The 24,522-nt window shown below is 42.2% G+C and overlaps 1 protein-coding gene across 1 annotated transcript; it reads left to right on the top strand.

The window, feature by feature from the left end:
- Positions 1-17,869: 17,869 nt before the first annotated feature.
- LOC115146593 (transmembrane protein 121-like) lies at positions 17,870-24,230 on the top strand. The gene is made up of 3 exons (XM_029688668.2): positions 17,870-18,915; positions 21,464-21,634; positions 21,950-24,230. The coding sequence occupies exons 1-3, from the start codon at positions 18,802-18,804 to the stop codon at positions 22,631-22,633; spliced, it is 969 nt and encodes a 322-aa protein (XP_029544528.1). The 5' UTR covers positions 17,870-18,801; the 3' UTR covers positions 22,634-24,230.
- The last annotated feature ends 292 nt before the right edge of the window (positions 24,231-24,522 follow it).

The following is a 24,522-nucleotide window of genomic DNA, read 5'->3' on the forward strand; positions in this document are numbered from 1 at the left end:
TTTTATTAGCCTATGAATTGTCAGCTGCTTATTTTCATGTACAGTACTGTATTTAGAATACAAGTGTTGGATTTGTATTAAACAAAAAAATGATGGAGAAAATCTGGCTTATGGTTATCCTCATATACATGATCTATCATTTTAAATTGAGAACATATATCTGCTTCAGATGTACAATGACAAGGGGTACATTTCACATGCCCATGAGTCCAGTAATCCCATCATACAGTAGTCCTATGGGCTGCATTGGTGACGCATGCCGTCATAATAAGCTGCAAAATGGTTTCACATGGCTGATATCCTGAGACAGAGTCTCCAGAGTTTCCAAATTCACTCTGTCTCAGGATATCAGCCATGTGAAACCATTTTGCAGCTTATTATGACGGCATGCGTCACCAATGCAGCCATAGGACTACTGTATGATGAGATTACTGGCCTAATGTCATTGTACATCTGAAGTAGATATATGTTGTTTAATGCAAATCCAACACAATCAAAAAAAACAGATTGGATAGCTCACACCTGGACAAAAAGGTCATGTTAATTTGAGGAAGCAACACTTGAAACAGACAAATTAGAGACAGATCCCCTTTATACCTTTTCATTGCAAAATTGGGATCTGTGATTAATGAACATTGACACCAATTCCTCTTGAATAATATTTGAAGTTAACAATTAAAACAAGTTTAAACACTTGAATGAATCGTCATTGAAGGAAATCAACCTATAATTTCCAAATTCACAAATAAGCTAACCCATTTGTAGATGTAAGACATCTTAGTAATTAGGCTATTATTACTAGAGCAATATTCCAGCCCAGCAATAATACAATAACTCATTAGGTTTGTTAAGTTGAATCAGGTGTGCTGGAACAGACAGCTGCGCACCCAGCATACCTCTAGGAGCAGGATTGGCCTGATCCAGTTGTGATACATTTGTAGCCTACCGGTATATTGTGTGTGACTTTTAACTGTATTTCTGTATACAACATTTGCTAACATAAGTACATATCCAACCAATGACATACAAGGATGTGCCAGCATTCTCTTGGGACGTTTACTGGGACCTCTTCATCTGCAGACAAGTTTTCGCAGCTTTCCATAACTGAGGACAGACATCATCACAAAGAAACAGGTTTCATTATATTACAATTACACAGCCCTGACTATTATCTCTACGTCTGTCTTCATAGTTTTCCTCTCTAAAAACTAGAACTGGAGAATCTTTTCATAATGTCCTCCCACAACATGTCCTATCTAATTAGTACACCTACTCTCTTTACTGACAACTAGAGCAGCAAATCTTTTCACCCTCTTCCATTGTTGTTATCTACAAATGCAGTTAGAGCGTGAGTTTTTAACTTACAATGATAAATGAGCTTACATCAGCTAATATGAAGTTAGCTAGCTGATGATATTTCACTTAGCTATAGTATATCAAGTAAAGTTGGTTAGCTAGCTAGCTAGCAGCTCATTAGCCTGCACACAGTGGCCTGCTTGTAGCCAACAATTTGTTGACTTACTTGAATAGGTTCACGCCTACGCCCACGCACCACTCCCATGAAGCGGGCAATCTTTTGGAGCGAAGCCGTTGTCAAGCGAAGGTGCCGGTTCTAGTCACGGCATACCATAAGGCCTACATGTATGCAGTGGAGGTTGCAGGATCAGGTGGAAAGCACGGTCTGTCTGCACCGCATGCTATCACTTTGGAGGGCTGCCTGGATGCAGAATGCACGTTGCCAACTGGGTAGGCTTTTTCTACCTTACAAACACCGTCATTAATTTGCCAGAATATGCTACATCCTCATCCCATAATATTGAAAGCAGCGTGATGTTGCAGCTATCTTTAGACATATAGCCAGTAGCCACCCAAAATTGCTAAGTAGCCTATTATTGTTCCCGGCAACGTTGCCTCCGTAGTAGATGGCTTAACAGTCTATTTCATGGATAATATCAACATGGCCTACTCTGTTTTTGTCAGGCAAAACTGTAGAAAGTAAAGCAAGTGCTTTCCGGTCTCTGATCTCTGGATATGACTTCCGGCAAAATGGACTGAGCGGCTGCCATAGTCTGAAAAAGCTCTTCAAAAATAATGTCATTTATTTTTACCCCCACTAAACAGTTGAAATCAACAGTCTAACCATGTCAAACCAAGAAAATGATCTAATAAAAAGCATGAGCTGGCGCACACCCTGAGAAAATGATTTAGTGTAGAGGTGCTGACTAATGGTGAATAAACTGTATGCTGATAAAAACCGAGAGAGTCACACAGAGAGAGAGTCTATATGTGTAATCACCCAGTAATGTTTTTTTTTTACCCAATAAAATGAAAATGAAACAGAGACGGAGCAAGTTCAGAAAGAGCCCATGGAAAGTCCTAGATCCACATCTCAGGTGGAGCATGAGCATGCTATGGCTATGGATTTCATGGCGAGCGGCAGTGATAAACAGAGCCGTGACGAGGCGAGCGATTTCCCCACCTATGACACCGACTAAAGGAGCCCACGTTCGGAAATTGACTAAACCTAATGAACCCAGTCATCCTCCGCTACTGTGTTGGCTGCCATCGCCGCCCTCTTGGACAGACTTGATAAAACAAGAAAAAAAGATGGAAGATCTTGGTTACCAGATGACACAGAAGTGTGTGTTGATTGCCAGTCTTACCAAGGCAATGGAGTTCAATGCAGTGGAGGTGAAGGAATGTAAGCAGAAAGTCTCTACTTTGGAAAAACAGGTGTCTACCTTATGTACAGAAGTCAACGAGCTCAAGGAGAGGTCGAGAGTGCAGGACCGGTACAAAAGACTGTGGAACCTGAGAGTCAAACGAATGAGGGAGAAAATGAATGAAAACATCAGGAAGGACGTGGTACAGCTCCTCAGAAGAGTAGTCCCAGAATGGTCACAGAAAATGGACGAGTATGCGGATGTAGCCGATGTCAAATGGCTAGCTAGTTAGCGGTGGTGTGCAATAAAATGCAAATTGGAGTGTTTCTATGGTTTCTGGGATAATGGTTTTGATGTGAGCCATGACCAGCCTTTCAAAGCCTTTCATGGCTACAGACGTGAGTGCAACGGGTCGGTAGTCATTTAGGCAGGTTGCCTTAGATTCCTTGGGCACAGGGACTATGGTGGTCTGCTTGAAACATGGTGGTATTACAGACTCCGACAGGGAGTGGTTGAAAATGTCAGTGAAGACACTTGCCAGTTGGTCAGCGCATGCTCGGAGTACACGTCCTGGTAATCCGAGAAATTGTCAAGAAACTGAAGATCTCATACAATGCTATGTACTACTCCATTCACAGAACAGTGCAAACTGGCGCTAACCAGAATAGAAAGAGGAGTGGGAGGCCCCGGTGCACAACTGATCAAGAAGACAAGTACATTAGAGTGTCTAGTTTGAGAAACAGACGACTCACAAGTTCTCAACTGGCAGCTTCATTAAATAGCACCCACAATACAATGTCTCAACGTCAACAGTGAAGAGGCGACTCCGGTATGCTGGCCTTCTAGGCAGAGTTCCTCTGTCCAGTGTCTGTGTTCTTTTGCCCATCTTAATATTTTATTTTTATTGGCCAGTCTGAGATATGGCTTTTTCTTTGTAATTGGATCAATACTGGGTCCCCACAAGGGTGTGTGCTCAGCCCCTTCCTGTATTCCCTGTTCACCCATGACTGCATGGCCAAGCACACCTCCAACTCAATCATCAAGTTTGCAGACGACACAACAGTAGTAGGCTTGATTACCAACGATGACGAGACAGCCTACAGGGAGGAGGTGAGGGCTCTGGGAGTGTGGTACCTGGAGAACAACCTCTTACTCAACGTCACCAAAACAAAGGAGATGATTGTGGACTTCAGGAAACAGCAGAGGGTGCACTCCCCTATCTACATCGACGGGACCGCAGTGGAGAAGGTAGAAAGCTTCAAGTTCCTTGGCGTACACATCATTGACAAACTGAAATGGACAACCCACACAGATAATGTGGTGAAGAAGGCAAAACAGAGCCTCTTCAACCTCAGGACGCTAAAGAAATTTGGCTTGTCAACTAAACCCCTCACAAATGTTTACAGATACACTATAGAAAGCATCCTGTCGGCTGTATGGTGCTGTCTGCCCAACGCATTACCGGGGGCAAACTACCCGCCCTCCAGGACACCTACAGCACCCGATGTCACACGAATGCCAACAAGATCATCAAGGACATCAACCACCCAAGCCACTACCTGTTCACCCCAACTATCATCCAGAAGGCGAGGTCAGTACAGGTGCATCAAAAATGGGACCAAGGGACTGAAAAACAGCTTCTATCTCAAGGCCATCAGACTGTTAAAACAGCCATCACTAGCACATTAGAGGCTGCTGCCTATAGGCATAGACTAGGAATCACGAGTTTGGAGGGTACTATGGTATTAAATGCTGAGCTGTAGTCAATGAACAGCATTCTTACGTAGGTATTCCTCTTGTACAGATGGGATAGGGCAGTGTGCAGTGTGATGGCGATTGCATCGTCAGTGGACCTATTGGGGCGGTAAGAAAATTGGAGTGGGTCTAGGGTATCATGTAGGGTGGAGATGATATGCTCCTTTTACGCCACTGCCGGAGCTAGAAGCACAAGCATTCTACTACACCCGCAATAACCTCTGATGTATATGTGTATGTAACCAATTCGATTTGATTTTATTTGAAAATCTCTAAAAACCTGCTTTTGCTTTGTCATTATGGGGTATTGTGTGTAGCTTGATTGGGAGGGAGGAGGCGAAATAATCAATTTTAGAAAAGGGCTGTAACGTAACAAAATATAGTACAAATCAAAAAAGTTACTCACTATCACAATTTAAATTACATCACTGCCATTTATCAATACATAAAGAGTCATTTAAGAAGCCTTAATTAGAAACCGCTTTCGCCACCCTGTAGACTAGATGTCTTAGTCATACATTTCTGGAATATTGTCAGGCATTACATGCATTTTAGCAAAGATACAAATGTCTCTACATTTATTCTAAACACAATTGACGTATTATTGATGTTTGACAAAGAGTATATCCCTTCACATGTGAAGCTGGGATACAGTGCCTTTAGAAAGTATTCGTACCCCTTGACTTTTGACACATTTCTTTCTGTTACAAAGTGGAATAAAATGGATTTAATTGTCATTTTTTTGTCAACGATCACACAAAATACTATGGAATGTCAAAGTGGAATGTCAAACAATTCTAACATTTTCCGAAAATGTATGGAAAATTATACACTAATACACACTGAGTATACAAAACATTAGGAGCACCTGCTCTTTCATGACATAGACTGACCAGGTGAATCCAGGTGAAAGCTATGATCCCTTATTGATGTTACTTGTTTAATCCACTTCAATCAGTGTAGATGAAGGGGAGTAGACAGGTTAAAGAACGAGGTTTAAGCCTTGGGACAATTGAGACTGTGGATTGTGTATGTTTGCCATTCAGAAAGCAGTTTTCTTTTAGGATTTTGCCTTAGCTGTATTCTGTTTCTTTTTATCCTACACTCCCTAGTCCTTGCTGATGACAATCATACACATAATGCAGCCAATACCATGCTTGAAAATATGAAGAGTGGTACTGTACTCAGTGATGTGTTGTGTTGGATTTGCCCCAAACATAACACTTTGCATTCAGGACAAAAAAAAGCTCCTTTCTTTGCCACATTTTTTGTAGTATTTTGTAGTATAGTGCCTTGTCGCAAACAGGATGCATTTATTTGAGAGAAAAAAAGTCTGTATAAGCGTCCTTCTTTTCACTCTGTCATTTATATTAGTATTGTGGAGTGACTACAATTTTGGTGATCCATCCTCAGTTATCTCCTATCACAGCCATTCAACTCTGTAACTCTCCTTGGCATCATGTTGAAATCCCTTAGCGGTTGCCTTCCTCTCCAGCCACTTAGGTTAGTTAGGAAAGGAACCTGTATCTTTGTAGTGACTGGGTGTATTGATACACCATCCAAAGTATAATTAATAACTGCACCATGTTCAGAGGGATATTTAATGTCTGCTTTCTTTTTGACCCATCTACCAATAGGTGCCCTTCTTTGCGAACCATTGGAAAACCTCCCTGGTCTTTGTGGATGAATCTGTGCTTGAAATTCACTGCTCAACCCGAGGGGACCCTTTTGTACAGATGCAGTAAATGTGTGGGGTACAGAGATGGGGTAGTCATTTAAAAATCAGGTTAAACACTATAATTGAACACAGAGGGAGTCGATGCAACTTATTATGTGACTTCTTTAAGCACATTTTGACTCCTGAACTTATTTAGGCCATAACAAAAGGGTTGAATACTAATTCACTTCATTTGTAAAGATTTCTGAAAATATAATTCCACTTTGACTTTATGGGGTATTGTGTGTAGATCAGTAACACAACATCTCAATTGAACCCATTTTAAATTCAGGCTGTAACACAACAAAATGAGGAAAAAGTCAAGGGGTGGGAATACATTCTGAAGGCACTGTATGATAGATGTGTGATGAGAGCTTTCGTATCCAAGCAGTTGTTTTGCCATAATGGCAAAAAGTATGGCCGCGTATCAAGTAGGGTAGAGTTTGAAGTGGCAAAGGTCATGGCGGTACAGCAGGTCTCCTACATAGAGGCACGCAAAATAGTTACAGGATTGAGTGGAGCTGAAGATACGGCAGTGGATGCACCCCAGACTGTGGATATTCAGAGGGTCATTCAACAGTTGATGGACACTGACATGCTGATCATGAAGAAGGTGGATTCCGTGGCATTTATTGCCCATGTGATTAATTGTACTTCCCAAGCAAACAAGAAGTCCAAGAAGCTGTCCATAATTGTATCTGCGACTGAAAGGTTCTCGGGTTTCCTGGCCGAAACATTGCAAGGAAAAAGTTGCTCTTCCTTCTCAGGCCTCAGAGCCTGTAGGGTTCAGAGTTGACATTTGAATCTGACTAAGGAAGTACATGGATTTTTGTATTTGTTTCTTTGTCTTTTGTTAATTATTTAGGAACAATATGGGTGTATCCATTTTTTTTAAATCTCATGCTGTATACAGTGGGTGTCGGCATGCACCTTTTAATGTATGTTTGTGGACCGCCATAATACCATAGAAGAAGAAAAAGATGGCTTATGGACACGTTTTCCATGTTTACCCTGGAAGTGTTTGTGCATGCATCCATCCGCAATGTAAGATGGGGCGTTTATTGATGGGGATTGTTTATGATGATTAATGCATGCTACTGAAACCTTGCTGGTGTTGGCTATCTTGTTACATTTGTAACGTATTTGTTTCGTCGCCAGTGGTAGCATTGTGTACCTGTTTAACTAATACATATCGTCTTGCCATTTAATGTGATATTGCATGGTTGTATTTAGTATTATGAGTATGTGGTGCATCTTAATCATGCTGAGAGAGAGTGTGTTATAAACCAGCTAAAATGAGTAGAATATTCTAAATGGCCTGGTGCATATGCGCACTTGATTTATGGCCTGTCAGATTAGATCTCTACCTGCCTGGAGAGCGAGGGTCAGTAATTAGCCTCTCCCTCTACTGAGGTGTTTACGTCTTGTTTGTAGTAATGTGTGTCAATGTTCCTGTAATGCTATGCTATCTAGGCTATATACAGTTCCTGTTGTATTGCTGCATTACCAGTGTTACTATTATGTATATTCTATTTCCTTTTTAGATTAAGTGTGTGTGGTGATGATGTCGATCAACAAAGTCCTGAACTTAGAAGCATCCCTACTGTTCTTGCCTGACAGCCTGTAACGAGTCAGAACCTTAACAATCAGCATTAAGTACATAGCTGGTGAGAGCACCCAATGCCAACCGCTCTGTGTGTGTGTGTGTGTGTGTGTGTGTGTGTGTGTGTGTGTGTGTGTGTGTGTGTGTGTGTGTGTGTGTGTGTGTGTGTGTGTGTGTGTGTGTGTGTGTGCGTGTGCGTGCGTGTGTGCGCGTGCGTGTGCGCGAGCCCCACAACCACTTGAACAGACACACATCAGTCTGACCTATTCAGAGTGGCTCCATTGACACGTGTGTGACCGAAATCCCCAAGTGTTTGGTCTACTCTTGCAGCATTCAAATCAACCACTACACTCACACACACCACAGTGTCTTTTAAGAATGCATGAGCGATGAAACATTGAACAGCAATTACCATCTAAAGACATTTTAGGAGGTAGAAGTCAGTCTGTTATGTGCTCATTGAAAATATATGACTGTCTGCATCGGGACGTGGAATGCAAATTATCCCTAACGTTGACAGTTTAAGAACAGTATTTGCGTTGAGAAACTTTCGAGTTGGTTCTTCATTTGCATGGCCTGTTTATGTGGACGCCTTTAAAGGTGAAAATACAGTAGTATCTTGATTCAATTAAATAAACTGTCTGATGCTTTTAAAAGTCAAATAACATGGCTGACTCATCACAGATGAGACTACACGCACATGTGCATACGTGGGTGTGTGAAAATTGGTTGCCGGATAAATCGATGAATTCAATAACGTTTTGACAGCACCCTTTTTGATTTGAATGAAACCTCTATACATACATATGTGCCCTTTGTGGGAGTGTTCAGGAAGTAACTTTCAATCAACAGATAATGGTGCCTTTTCCATACCCCTCCTTACCATGAGTTATCGATGTCTTCATCACTGGAAAAGATAAACGGTTGAGATTGATGTAATTTAGATGCTTACAAACTATTTGATCACTTGGGGAAAACATTTTCTTTTAATGTATTACTTTTTTAAGTTATAAAGCTGCAATATGTGAATTGTGGGTGCCTAGACCAAATTCACAAAGAAATGTGAGTTATACATCTGTCGTTCTCACTGAAAGCAAGTGTAAGAAGTGGTAGATCTGTTCTATGTAAAACTTTTTCTTTGCTTCCAGTTACTTTCAGTTTTGTACACCAGCTTCAAACAGCTGAAAATATATTATTTCTGGTTATTGAAAATATATTTCACACCGGTTTAGATGGTACAATGATGCTCTACACTATACATTGGTTGTTTTGTCACATAAACTGAAATCAAATTTATCCAACCAGGAAATGGCAGAGAGATTTCTGCATATTGCACCTTTAACATCAATTATCTAAAAATGCATAAACACCGTTTAAAAAAAAATATTTGCATAATTTTATTTAGACCCTGATTTACATAATCTAAGGTTGAGACACAACATGCTCTTGATTACATGGAATAAATTGTAATAAAATAATACAAAAAATTTGAAAAAGATAGTTGGTGGTCCACACATCAGAGAATATTGATTTGAATGGGAATATTTGTTATAAATTATACTGTCAATCCTCCATAGTATAGGATAGATCCATTCTCTGAATTATATTTCTATACTTTAAATGACACCCACCCTGTATTCAAGATCATGTTGTGCCTCAACCGATGGTTTGCACAACATGTGAAATAGAGTCTAAGCTAAAACGTATGTGAATATGAAAAACATCTGAGTTCATTTGTTTTTAGATCATTTACGTTAAGGTTTAAAAATGACAGAATCATTTTTTCAAAAACTATTCAAATAGTTTGACAACACTGTCAGCTTTTAAATGATATCAAACTCAACCGTTTATCTTTTCCGGTGATGAAGTCATGGATGCCTCATGGTACGGTGGGGTATACAAAATGCAGTGCATTTGGAAAGTATTCAGACCCCTTGACTTTTTACACTTTACACATTCAGCCTTAATCTAAATTGATTAAATAAAACATTTTCCTCATCAATTGAAACACAATACACATAAAGACAAGGCGAAAACAGGTGTAACCCTCTCACCAGGCTCGAATTTGACTCTCACGATATTAACTTATGTGGAGTATCCCAACAGCATGGGATGTTAGGTGAGAAGGACATCTCCAATAACTATTGTAAACTATCTAGGGTGATGACAACTAGGTTATTAACTTCAGATGGAATGATTAAAGATTTTTTTGTATAAGGATATACTTTCCCATGCATTAAATTAAATTGAAATCGTAAATGACTCCACTAAGGCAATATACATAAGGTTCAAGGTTCAAATCACAATCAAATCAAAGTTTATTTGTCACGTGCACCGAATACAACAGGTGTAGACCTTACAGTGAAATGCTTACTTACAGGCTCTAACCAATAGTACGAAAAAAGGTATGTGTGTATGTAAGTAAAGAAATAAAACAACAGTAAAAAGACATTTGAAAATAACAGTAGCAAGGCTATATACATACACCGGTTAGTCAGGATTATTGAGGTAGTATGTACATGAATGTATAGTTAAAGTGACTATGCATATATGATAAACAGAGAGCAGCTGCGTAAAAGAGGGGTTGGGGGGGCACACAATGCAAATAGTTCGGGTAACCTTTTGGTTACCTGTTCAGGAGTCTTATGGCTTGGGGGTAAAAACTATTGAGAAGCCTTTTTGTCCTAGACTTGGCACTCCGGTACCGCTTGCTATGCGGTAGTAGAGAGAACAGTCTATGGAGTGGCTGGGGTCTTTGACCATTTTTAGGGCCTTCCTCTGACACCCCCTGGTGTAGAGGTCCTGGATGGCAGGCAGCTTTGCCCCAGTGATGTACTGGGCCGTACGCACTACCCTCTGAAGTGCCTTGCGGTCGGAGGCCGAGCAATTGCCGTACCAGGCAGGGATGCAACCGGTCAGTTTGCTCTCGATGTTGCAGCTGTAGAACCTTTTGAGGATCTCAGGACCCATTCCAAATCTTTATAGTTTCCTGAGGGAGAATGAGCTTTGTCTCACCCTCTTCACTGTATTGGTGTGTTTGGACCATTCTAGTTTGTTGTTGATGTGGACACCAAGGAATTTGAAGCTCTCAACCTGCTCCACTACAGCCCCGTCGATGAGAATGGGGGCGTGCTTGGTGCTCCTTTTCCTGTAGTCCAAAATCATCATAACCAACGTCTTGGTTACGTTGAGGGATAGGTTGTTATTCTGGCACCACCCGGCCAGGTCTCTGACCCCTCCCTATAGGCTGTCTCGTCATTGTCTGTGATCAGGCCTACCACTGTTGTGTCGTCTGCAAGCTTAATGATGTTGTTGGAGTCGTGCCTGGCCATGCAGTCGTGGATGAACAGGGAGTACAGGAGGGGACTGAGCACGCACCCCTGGGGAGCTCCAGTGTTTAGGATCAGCGTGGCAGATGTGTTGCTACCTACCCGTACCACCTGGGGGCAGCCCGTCAGGAAGTCCAGGATCCAGTTGCAGAGGAAGGTGTTTAGTCCCAGGTTCCTTAGCTTAGTGATGAGCTTTGAGGGTACTATGGTGTTGAACGCTGAGCTGTAGTCAATGAATAGCATTCTCACATAGGTGTTCCTTTTGTCCATTTGGGAAAGGGCAGTGTGGGGTGCAATAGAGATTGCATAATCTGTGGATCTGTTTGGGCGGTATGCAAATTGGAGTGGGTCTAGGGTTTCTGGGATAATGGTGTTGATGTGAGCCATTACCAGCCTTTCAAAGCACTTCATGGCTACGGACGTGAGTGCTACGGGTCTATAGTTATTTAGGCAGGTTACCTTTGTGTTCTTGGGCACAGGGACTATGGTGGTCTGCTTGAAACATGTTGGTATTACAGACTCAATCAGGGACATGTTGAAAATGTCAGTGAAGACACCTGCCAGCTGGTCTGCACATGCCCGGAGCACACGTCCTGGTAATCCGTCTGGCCCTGTGGCCTTGTGTGTGTATGTTGACCTGTTTAAAGGCCTTACTCACATCGGCTACAGAGTGCATGATCACACATTCGTCCAGAACAGCTGATGCCCTCATCATGCATGCCTCAGTGTTGCTTGCCTCGAAGCGAGCATAGAAGTGTATTTAGCTCGTCTGGTAGGCTCGTGTCACCGGGCAGCTCGCGGCTGTGCTTCCCTTTGTAGTCTGTAATAGTTTGCAAGCCCTGCCACATCAGACGAGTGTGAGTCCTGTAGTTTAGCATCTGCTTCATCTGACCACTTTTTTATAGACCGAGTCACTGGTGCTTCCTGCTTTCATTTTTTCTTGTAAGCAGGAATCAGGAGGATAGAGTTGTGGTCGGATTTACCAAATGGAGGGCGAGGGAGAGCTTTGTACGCGTCTCTGTGTGTGGGGTACAGGTGATCTAGAATTTTTTTCCCTTTGGTTGCACATTTAGCATGTTGATAGAGATTTGGTAGAACTGATTTAAGCCATTTCTTCTGGCGCCATTTTGTCATCAAAGCACCACATCAAAATAAAAAAATTAAAATAATCCCCATTGAGCCGTGCACAACCCCTGTCCAAATTATTTCAAGCTTACTTAACCCCTTTGTGCACGTTGGACCTCAAAAAAAATTATGACACACATAAATACCCGAAGCACCCCACCGTTGTGGTTACTCACTACTCGTAGATACTCCCTCAGTGAAGTATGGCAGTTCCTTGCAGGTTTCCTCACAAGATCCACAGCAAGCACAGATATCAATGCAGACAGTATTCTTTAGCAGTAACTAATATCCCATGGGAACATGAACTCGTTAATCCTCCCCAAGCAATTCTCTCTCGGTGTCACACAATGCTAGGCTAACCTCAAGGCTGTCAAATACCTCCAAGATGAGACGGTAGCTTCAGTCTTTACTAAGTCTTTCTTAACCTGTCTGGGAACGGGGTTCTGCTAGGAACCCCTTGCCTACAGCCAATGAAATTGCAGGGCGCCAAATTCAATCAGAAATCTCATAAATCAAATTCCTCAGACATACAAGTATTAGGCATCATTTTAAAGATAAAAGTCTTGTTAATCCAGCCACATTTCAAAAAGGCTTTACAGCGAAAGCTCCAGAAACGATTATGTTAGGTCAGAGCCAAGTCACAGAAAAACACAGCCATTTATCCAGCCAAAGAGAGGAGTCACAAAAAGCAGAAATAGAGATAAATGAATCACTAACCTTTGATGATCTTCATCAGATGACACTCATAGGACTTCATGTTACACAATACATGTATGTTTTGTTCGATAAAGTTCATATTTATATAAAACAAATCTCAGTTTACATTGGCGCGTTACGTTCAGTAGTTCCAAAACATCCGGTGATTTTGCAGAGAGCCACATCAATTTACAGAAATACTCATAATAAACATTGATAAAAGATACAAATCTTATGCATGGAATTGTAGATACACTTCTCCTCAATGCAACCGCTGTGTCAGATTTCAAAACAACTTTACGGAAAAAGCACACCATGCTATAATCTGCGCTCAGCGCTCAGAGACAGATATCTGCCATGTTGTGTAGTCAACAGAAGTCAGAAATAGCATTATGAATATTCACTTAATCTTCATCAGAATGCACTCCCAAGAATCCCAGTTCCACAATAAATGTTTGTTTTGTTTGATACTAATACTATGTATATCTTAGCTTCTGGGACTGAGTAGCAGGCAGTTTACTCTGAGCACCTCTGGGCACCTTATTCATCCAAGCTACTAAATACTGCCCCCAGCCATAAGAAGTTAAACATAACAAATTAACACCTTATTTACATAAGTATTCAGACCTTTTCCTATGCGACTTGAAATTGAGCTCAGGTGCATCCTGTGTCCATTGATCATCCTGGAGATGTGTCTACAACTTGATTGGCGTACACCTATGGTAAATTAAATTGATTGGATTTGATTTGGAAAACACCCCTGTCTATATAAGGTCTTACAGTTGACAGTGCATGTCAGAGCAAAAACCAAGCCATGAGTTCGAAGGAATTGTCTGTAGAGCTCCAAGACAGGATTGTATCAAGGCACAGATCTGGGGAAGGGTACCAAAACATTTCTGCAGAATTAAAGTTCCCTAAGAACACAGTGGCCTCCATCATTCTTAAATTGAAGAAGTTTGGAACCACCAAGACTCTTCCTAGAGCTGGCCGCTCAGTCAAACTGAGCAATCGGGAGAGAAGTGACTTGGTCAGGAAGGTGACCAAGAACCCGATGGTCACTTTGACAGAGCTCTAGAGTTCGTCTGTCGGGAGAACCTTCCAGAAGGACAACTATCTCTGCAGCACTCCACCAATCAGACCTTCATGATAGTGAACCAGACCGAAGCCTCTCCTCAGTAAAAGGCACATGACAGCCCGCTTGGAGTTTGCAAAAAGGAACCTGAAGGACTCTCAGACCATGAGAAACAAGATTCTCTGGTCTGATGAAACCAAGATTGAACTCTTTGGCATATATGTCAAGTGTCACGTCTGGAGGAAACCTGGCACCATCCCTACAGTGAAGCATGGTGGTGGCAGCATCAGATGTTTTATAGAGGCAGGGACTGAGGGAAAGATGAACAGAGAAAAGTACAGGGAGATCCTTGATGAAAACCTGCTCCAGAGCACTCAGGACTTCACACTGGGGCGAAGGTTCACCTTCCAACGGGACAATGACCCGAAGCACACAGCCAAGACAACACAGGAGTGGCTTTAGGACAAGTCTCTGAATATCCTTGAGTGGTCCAGCCAGACCCCGGACTTGAACCCAATCCAACATCTCTGAACAGACCTTAAAATAGCTGTGCAGCGACACTCCCTAGCCAACCTATCCCTATCCAACCTGACAGAGCTTGATAGGATCTGCAGAAAATAATAGGAGAAACTCCCCAAATACAGGTGTGCCAAGCTTGTAACATCATACCCAATAAAGGGTCTGAATCCTTATGTAAATGTGATTTTTCAGGTGTTTATTTTTAATACATTTGCCAAATTTGAAAGAAAAACTGTTTTTGCTTTGTTATTATGGGGTATTGTGTGTAGATTGAGTAGGGCGGGGGGAAACCATTTAATACATTTGTGAATAGGGCTGTTACATAACAAAATGTGGAATGTCAAGGGGTCTGAATACTTTTCGAAGGCACTGTAAGTCAACTTTGTGCGTATTTTGTCATTCAGGTCAAAAACGTCACATTCTGACCACTTCTTCCATGGGCAAACATGTATGGAAAGTTTTGTATAAATCAAAAGGGATTCTGTCAAAAAGTGATTGAATTCAAATGGATTTACCCTGCTAGACGCTATATACTGCTCTGCCACATCCTCTCTCTGACCCCCGTGTGTCCTGCCATTTTAATTAAACTGCTGATTTAAAACCTCGGCCCAAAAACCCTCACAACACAGCACAGTACTAGAGAGAGAGGGAGATGTCAACCCACTAAAGCGGATTAACACAGGAATGTATTTGCAATTCAGCTAAATGGAAATTTCACAGGATACATATATGCTGTGTGTGTGTGTGTGTGTGTGTGTGTGTGTGTGTGTGTGTGTGTGTGTGTGTGTGTGTGTGTGTGTGTGTGTGTGTGTGTGTGTGTGTGTGTGTGTGTGTGTGTGTGTGTATCCACTGCATTCTGTATATGTGGTTATCTTTATGGCATTAATAAAAGTCATACTAATGCCCTCTTCTGTAACCGTGTGAGATCACAGGAGTTTAGACACAGCAGCCCACAAGCAATGATTTATATAAACAGCAGAATATTGATAGCGGTGTGTTGAAGCCACTGTACCTCCATCTTGGCACTCCCCCACCAGTTTAAAAAATATTTTGAAGGAAATAGAAATGTATTTATGTTCATCTTTGCCACATTTATACTATTACAGACACCTTAAAATGCATACTTTTTGATTATATCATGTTTTGAGTATATTATGTGAGCTAAAAATACATTTATACAATGATGAAAAAAAAATTGATAAAAACATTTTCCTTAAAGTATGTTTATTTTAGATGACTAAAGTTGCTGTCCTCACTACAGCAACAAACAAACAAAAGTAAATACATGTAATTTTGTAATTTCATTGAAATAATGTAGAATCCCATTCATTTCTATGGAGGACTGCTCCAACCGGTGGCTTCAAAGCCTTCAATGGCCAATACACAGGGCCGGCATTGTGGCCCTGGCCTGTCCTACCATACATCCTTCCCCATCCAAATACAATTTTGAAATGTTGACAATTTATTTGACCAAGAAGCGGGCCCGCAGTAAGACGCATCAATCTTAGACAAATCATCCAAGCAAGTGAAACAGCGCCCCTCTGTCTCAGTATGTGTAGACCATGTATCTGATGCTGTCTGGACAAAAATAGTATGGCATGTCATACTCTTTTTGGCAAGACAACATCAGATACATGGACTACACACACTGAGACAGAGGGGCGCAGTTTCGCTCGCTCGGATGCTTTCTCTGGTGAGATAGTTTCAGCAGAGAGGAACAGGCAAAGCGAGAGGGCTAACCCTAACCCTAACCCTAACCCTACTCTCACCAGAATCTGTCCAGAATAAGCCCAATGCGTTTCTGTGGGCTTAATATGCAGACCTAAGCGTGTCACCTGCCTTCCTTCCTTTGGGACAACAACTCCCGGAGACATGAGCATCTCGTCATTATATACAGGTCTCTGGTTTCAAGCAGCCAATTGGAAAGGAATGTTGGTGTTTGCACAGGGCACTGTTCAGATGCTGGCTTCCCCTAAAGTAAATTGATGTTTTGCCAAAATTATAGAATTACTCATGTCTAAATAAAATCATTCAAATACTTTTACCAGAGATCATGACTTAGCAACAGAGGAACATTAGCTTCTTTTAAAAAATGGCTGTGGATGGTTTCAAATCACAAGCAAGAAGTCGGAGGTCAATAAGCAGCTCGGCCTATTGCCACGCGGGCTTCCCAATAGGTATAGGCCTAGCTGATTATTGACTTGCAGCTGTCAGTGAAAAGCATCTAAAATATGTGTGAAGATAACGTGTCTTGAATATAATTAAAAATGTTGAGACAAGAAGAAGGGGAGGGGTGTGTGGCTAGGATATAGCACGACTCTCTCCAGAATGCGTGCACTCAGCTCTCCAGAAAGCGTTCAGCTGTCTCCCACCAATTCTTGCATGTTCATAGTTTCATTTTGTGAATTGTTTGCCTTTTGATTGTTCATTTTTGATCAATTCCTCATTACATATGTCACCAGTAGGCCTAGTAGATGCACCGTTAATCCCTGTCATTTGGTTACATTAATTTCTGTTAATGCATGTATTAATTACAGTCATTTACCATTCTCATTTTCGGAGTGGAAACAATGTTTGCAGAGAAATAGTTTTGTAAAAAAAAATCATTGTCTTTTGTTTGGAGTGCTCCATATGACCGATGAGGATGGGTCTGGGAGCGCACGGCCCTGAGCATACATAGAAGTACATGGCATGCTGCGCACAAATGTAGAAAAGTGCCTATTTGGGGATGTCTGATTTCTGACTGTTTTAACTCACCACGTTCACCACAAATGAGCTGAGCTTTCAGTACTTTTTTATTCACATCACACAGGAAGTCAATTAATTCAGTTTTTTAACATCTATTGCGAATGCTAATAGTTCCTCACAGTATTTGAAAAATCTTTCCAACACTCTCCCGGCCTCCATAATCAACAAACCTCGTGAAAATAGCATGATCTGAGGAACCAATATTTCCAGGGAAAACATCATACAATACCTGTACAGTTTTCCCTGGTGTGTCAATGTGTCCATATAGCAGAGGCTGAGGCTCTCGCGTTTGAGCTTTGAGATTTTTATATTTTAATTCACATTTTTATGATTAACCATGTGACAATGATTTTGAGAAACTAAAATGTTATTATTGAAATTAAACTGTTCCACGAAAAAAAAAAATGAAAATCATAACTGGCACACAGATCGGTAGAAATGTAGAATAAATTGTAAACTTCCCCAAACTTGAAACTCACAAGTTCTGTGAAAAAAATAAAATGCCCATCCAACTGATTAGTTCTGGCACCAGCCCTGCCAATACATAGCATCAGCAATCCAGGGTTTATATACATAATTGGCTACAACACAGTTTGTGCTAAGCTAACCCCTTTTTCTCTTCTCTCTTCCCCAGACTCCGCAGACTGAGAGAGGAGAAACAATTCCTCTGGCATATCACAGGAACTACACATCACTCTCAGAGGTCCGTCTCATCAACAGTGGGTGGAACTCCATCCTCTCCTCATTGGTAGAACCACTTTAGAAGACCTTTCCCTGATACCTTTTTGAAGCAAGCACTCACATTATCTTCAGCAAATGTACTGTTGTTGTTGTTGTACTATGCTAGTCCATGCTGCTAAAATATGCTGACTCACATGATCAGTTGACACCAATGACGTGGTCCTTCCATGAGGATTCGGCCACTACAAAGTCTGCAACTGAAGATATATGGTTTTGTCATTTTCCTATGGAGCAATAAACCCCAACTGCTATATTACTGAGCGGATTCCAGGGTTATGGAGCCTCAGAGGTGTGTTGTGAGTCCTTGATCACAGCAGTAGCACATTAGACTCAATGGAACTGCGCTGAGAGAGTGGATGCACCAGTCTGTATGGCTTAAACAGACCATAATATATCAATGCAATTCTCCTAACCTGGATTCGTTCCATTGCCCTCCTGGTCCTAAGAGTGTTGTCTTTCTCAAACGCATCGATGGGGGACCCATTGCGTCATGCTAAGGAGTGGGAGTGCATTTTCTCAATAATGTAAAAAAAATGGAATGTAGGCTATTTGTTACCCTAATAGGGATTGATCAGGTACACTTGACATTTTCCCCTAAAATAACTCAATAAGAAAACGGTAAAGTAGGACTACAAGTGCAGTTGGACTACAAGTGCAATATAACTACAAGAGCACTAGGACTACAAGCGTAATAGGATTACAAAAAAAAAGTGTAATAGGACTACACCAGGTCCATTGTACCTGATGCAATAGGACAACAAATGCAGTAGAACATCACTTTTTTTGTAGGACTACAACAGGAAGTTCAGTTCAGCAGAACTACATTGCCCACCATGGTGTTGCCGCAGCCAGACAAACGCCACGTGTGCCTGACCACCATGGTGATCATGACCAGCATGGCCTTCATGGATGCCTATCTGGTAGAGCAGAACCAGGGGCCCAGGAAGGTAAGAGGCCATTTAGTTGTTATCCTTTTTTAAATCTGTTGGGTCCGTGCCCCTGCTCAGACGCTTTATTGCACAGTCGAAGTTGCCCCTCCCTCGCATGCTTGCCTCACCTGGGACAACTTTAGAGATTCCTGTTTTTCTACAGTCAAAGTACTACAATAGCTACACGGCTGTTGACAACCAAAGCAGCCATGACTGCAGTTGTTTAACATAGAAGTCAACCTATTTCCTGTAGCCTCAAAATGATTCCATTTTTTGTTTCATGTAATAAAGTTTATTTTCGATTTCTACTTCAAATGGAGCAGACTTTATTAGTAATATTAAATCATTTGAAATAATGTCAATCAAATAAGTTGACTCACCCACATAAGTATATACCTGGGTGCACATGTATCAACTTTGTGCTAATAGCTATGGCTAATGGCTTCTATCTGAGCGCGTGATAATTGTCTACAATTCACACCTCCCATATAGATGGCAATAATTAGCACAACACCGCTAGGCACCTCTTTCCCTCCAGCCATTTTGTTGTTCTTTGAGCAGAATTGCTGCATGATTTTTTGGAACAGCTGGGACACTTCTTTCGGCTATGAACCCTGTGTGAACTGGCAGGAATTAGCCCATTGGTTGTTGCGTCGCTTTGCCTGAGCAGGGAACACAACTACTGGGCGCGTTCCTCTTCCCAGGCTTTTCTGACGGTTGCCAGATCTTACAACACCTGGATAGGTCCAGTATTTTACTTATAAGCTAAACACATCATATGTTATAGCAATCTGTCAGTCGATGACATAGCACGTAAAGTAACATATCATACTAAATGGAGTGGCACGGATTTAGTAAATATAACATGTTTTGCTCTGAGACCAGGCTGATCAACCAAACATGTTATATTTACTAAATCCGTGCCACTCCATTTAGTATGATATGTTACTTTACGTTGGGTTGCATTACATTTGCTTATGTAAATCCTGAACACTCAAATTAAGATCATAGGTTACGTTTGGTATGACAGTAGGTTACTTAAGGCAAAAACGAAAGGAGGGTGGTTGATCGGGGTGGTTGGGTAGATGTATAATGCAAAAGTCTAGCAACGCAAAGGTTGCATGTTTGAATCTCATCACAGACAACATTAGCAACTTTGCAATTACTTACTACTTTTTAGCTACTTTGCAACTACTTAGCATGTTAGCTAACGCTTCCCCTAACTCTAACCCGAACCTTAACCATAACTTTAACCCATAACCTAACATAGCATATCATACTAAAGCAGTCAATCGTAATAAATCATACTAAAAGAGTCGAACGTAATATGTCATACTAAAGCAGTTGAATGTAGCATATCATACTAAAGCAGTTGAACGTAATATGTCATACTAAAGCAGTTGAATGTAGCATATCATACTAAACAGTCGATAACGATACAGGGTCGAGGCCCAGATGCAGACATGGGAGGCAGATGGTTTGAGTCTCTAAAATGTATTATAAACAAGGGGCAGGCAAGAGACAGGTCGTGGACAGGCAAAATATCATAAACCAGGTCAGAGTCCAGGAGGTACAAAGTGGCAGGCAGGCTTGAGGTCAAGGCAGGCTGAATGGTCAGGCAGGCAGGCTCAGTGTCAGGGCAGGCAAAGGTCAGAACCGGGAGGACTAGAAAAACAGAAATATGGAAAAAGCAAGAGCACGGAAAAACACGCTGGTTGACTTGAAAAACAAGACGAGCCGGCAACAGACAAACAGATAAAACATGTATAAATACACAGGGGATGACGAGGAAGATGAGAAACACATGTAGGGGGTAGAGACAAGCACAAAGTCCAACGGATCAGGGTGTGACAGTCGAACGTAGCATATCATACAAAAGCAGTCGAACATGGCATATCATTCTAAAGGAGTTGAACGTAGCATATCATACAAAAGCAGTCGAACATGGCATATCATTCTAAAGGAGTTGAACGTAGCATATCATACAAAAGCAGTCGAACATGGCATATCATTCTAAAGGAGTTGAACGTAGCATATCATACAAAAGCAGTCGAACATGGCATATCATTCTAAAGGAGTTGAATATATCATACAAAAGCAGTCGAACGTAATATATCATACTAAAGCAGTCAAACGTAATATATCATACTAAAACGTTCAAGACGTAGGATACTATACGTCCTACAATTCGTATTATATTGTGAGACTGCTATTACATTGGTAGGCCAGTGTAATGTAACCTAACGTAAATTAACATACCATGGCACGGGTTTCAGTCAAATTTGTGTTTGACTAGGTTGGGATGATGCATGCAGTGTCTGAGCAGGGGAATGCTCACTAATAAGTCCAACAGTAGATGCACCAATCACAGACTGTAGCTTTGAATTACACTTAAAAAAACATTGTTTTTTACTTAGTGATTTTACTGTTTTGTACATCCTTTGTGGTTTGACATCTCTTTCCTTGTCTCTCAATTTTATTTCCTTTAATGTATTGTTTAACTGTAACAACTGTGTTACAATTTTAAATGCACATTGCGTAAATAAAGTATTGTATGTATTTGTAGATCGGAGTGTGCATCATCGTGCTGGTGGGAGACATCTGTTTCCTCATCGTGCTGCGCTACGTGGCAGTGTGGGTCGGGGCTGAGGTGAAGACCGCCAAACGCGGCTACGCCATGATACTCTGGTTCCTCTACATCTTCGTCCTGGAGATCAAGCTCTACTTCGTCTTCCAGGTAGGTAACCTAGACATTAGACCGGTAGGCCAGAAACCAGAGGGTTGCCGGTTTGAATCCTAGCACCGACTATGGAAAATCTGGTGGGGAGCGGGCCGGTAACCAGAGAGTTGCTGGCATCAGTATCCCATATACAGTACCATCTCCTTCCATTGCTCCCTTGAGCAGGATATTTAACCCCTAAGCTGCTCCAGAGACGCTGCATTGTGGCTAACCCTGGTGTATGTGTGTCTTGTCAGGGGGGGATACTCACAGAGATATTTGAAAAATGCACGTTTCAATGTGTGACAATAAAGTATATCTTATATCTTATAGAACTACAAGGCGGACAGGAAAAGCCTGGAGACGGTGGCCCGGAAGGCTCTAACCTTACTCCTCTCCGTGTGCGTCCCGGGGCTATACTTGGTCCTGGTGGCTCTGGACAGCATGGAATACGTGAGGACCTTCAGGAAAAAGGAGGACATGCGGGGGAAGCTGTTCTGGGTGGCCCTGGACCTGCTGGATGTTCTGGACATCCAGGCCAACCTGTGGGAGCCCCAACGGACTGGCCTGCCCATCTGGGCCGAGGGACTGATGTTTTTCTACTGCTACATCCTGCTCCTAACCCTGCCCTGCGTCTCCCTCTCTGAGATCAGTGTCCAGGGGGAGCACGTCTCGCCCCAGAAGATGATGCTGTACCCTGTTCTTAGTCTAGTTACTATAAACATAGTCACCATCTTGATCCGCGGGGTTAACATGGTGCTGTTCCAGGATAGTAGGGTGTCTACCATCTTTATAGGGAAGAATGTGGTGGCTATAGCCACAAAAGCCTGTACGTTCCTGGAATATAAGAGGCAGGTGAAGGAGTTCCCTCCACAGGACCCTAGCATGGCAGGTATAGCCCTGGAGCTGCATCAAGGGAACTCTGTGGGTCATAGCCACGGGCACAACCAGACCCTGCCCAATGCCACCACTAGCCTCTCTGACGAACCATCACCGACCGAGGTCATAGACACATGACCCTCGCCCATGGATAGTTAGATGCTTTTCACACTATAATGTCGACCGGATCCATGTTGTGACGGCTCTGATATTTACCTTTTACATTGTGCTTACCAGCACGGGTTCAGCAACTACCATCGCAGTACAGCTTGGCTTAGCTTGGCTCAGTAGTGTGAAAAGGGCGGTAAGTGTCTGACCCTGAGCTCAGCTAGACTGGACTAGACTTCTCAGAGCTCAGCTAGACTGGACTAGACTTCTCAGAGCTCAGCTAGACTGGACTAGACATCTCAGAGCTCAGTATGACCTCAAACAAGACTGTTCCGGTCCTACGGAGTGACAGAAAGAAACGACACGTTTCACTGAGACCACTCCAGCTCAGGAAAACGGCCCAGCGCCTTGCCAGCCAGCCTCCCAGATGAACTGATGAGATCATTCTGATGAAGACTGATGTGTTTTTCTATTCTATGATGTGTGTTTCTATACTTCTCTATGGTGGACTAACAGACAGACGGACACATAGAGTTGACCTCAGAGACAAAAACCCAACACAGCTCAGCAGATATGAGCTCATAGTCTACCTGTTAACCATACCTGGGTTCAAATACTATTTGAAACCATGTCAACTACTTTATCTGGACTTGATTGAGCTTGCCTGACACAATGGAACGGATGGAATAGTAGCAAGAGTGAAAACCACACCCGCCTGGCACTCCAGGCAGACTAGAGCAAAAACCTAAAAGTGTATTTTTAAATTCAAGTAGTATTTGAAGCCAGGTCTGCTGTAAACGCTGTCTTTTTTGACTCTTTGGAGTTTTTGTATTTCCAAGGCAATGTTTTTACGTGATGGTGTACCGCTGTAATTCTCGTTGTCATTTTAAAGATATCTATCTATATATATATATAGCCACTGTCATTGAAGTGGTATTCATTTGAGGATTCCTGTCCTCTGCGAGAGAATTGCAGAGCAAGAATGGATAGAGGGGAAACAAAGAGGCAGAGGGAAGGTATGTGGGGTTGGAGGAGGAAGCAAGAGAGAGATGGAGGGAAGGTGAGAGTGGGAGGAAAATGGTTGGGGAGATGGACAGTGTGTGTGTGTGTGTGTGTGTGTGTGTGTGTGTGTGTGTGTGTGTGTGTGTGTGTGTGTGTGTGTGTGTGTGTGTGTGTGTGTGTGTGTGTGTGTGTGTGTGTGTGTGTGTGTGTGTGTGTGTGGGGGGAGGGAGGATGGAAAGGGGTGGAGAGATGGAGGTGTAAGCCTCTCAGAAGGGGATGTCCCTGGTACTGTGTGGATTTTGAAGTATGAGACCAGACCATATGCACAGTGTCCATATTAGGACAGCCTTAGAGTCACAAGACGTTAGTGTCAGACACCAGGGCCTGTATGTGTCAAGCGTCTCAGAGGAGGAGTGCTGATCTAGGAGAAGGGTTTGCCTTATAAACCATAATTAATAAGAGGCGGAACCTGATCCTAGTTCAGAACTCCGACTCTGAGATACTTTGTGAATATGGGCCCTGACTATATTAACTCCTTGTGACTCAGAGGCTGTAATAACAGGTGATTTACAGACCTGTCTGCTTCACTGAGCTCAGCAATATCTGTCGATGGAAGAATAAAGAAGGTTCACAGGACCTATAGTTTCTCAATGTGTCTGAGTCTGTGTGCCTATTCAGCGGTATACTTGTGTGTACTGTGTGTGGGTGGGTGTGTGTGTGTGTGTGTTGGCGTGCATGCTGCGTGTTTTGTTTGTGTGTAATACACACATCATATAAACCATACCTAAAAGACTACCATGAGAAAAGATATCCTATAATATTCATATGCTCTCTCTTCCACAGGAAACATGCATCATCTGTTGCATAGAACATGAAAGGCCGAGCTCACAAACAACGCTCACAATACCAAATATGTG

Source organism: Oncorhynchus nerka, linkage group LG18 (assembly GCF_034236695.1).
Source record: "Oncorhynchus nerka isolate Pitt River linkage group LG18, Oner_Uvic_2.0, whole genome shotgun sequence".
NCBI lineage: Eukaryota > Metazoa > Chordata > Actinopteri > Salmoniformes > Salmonidae > Oncorhynchus > Oncorhynchus nerka.

Bases quoted from the DNA above. Each gene is read 5' to 3' on its own strand.
- LOC115146593 (XM_029688668.2), top strand. From the start codon at position 18,802: ATGGTGTTGCCGCAGCCAGACAAACGCCACGTGTGCCTGACCACCATG. The intron at 18,916-21,463 runs GTAAGAGGCCAT...ATGTATTTGTAG, and splicing joins AGAACCAGGGGCCCAGGAAG to ATCGGAGTGTGCATCATCGT. The intron at 21,635-21,949 runs GTAGGTAACCTA...TATATCTTATAG, and splicing joins AGCTCTACTTCGTCTTCCAG to AACTACAAGGCGGACAGGAA.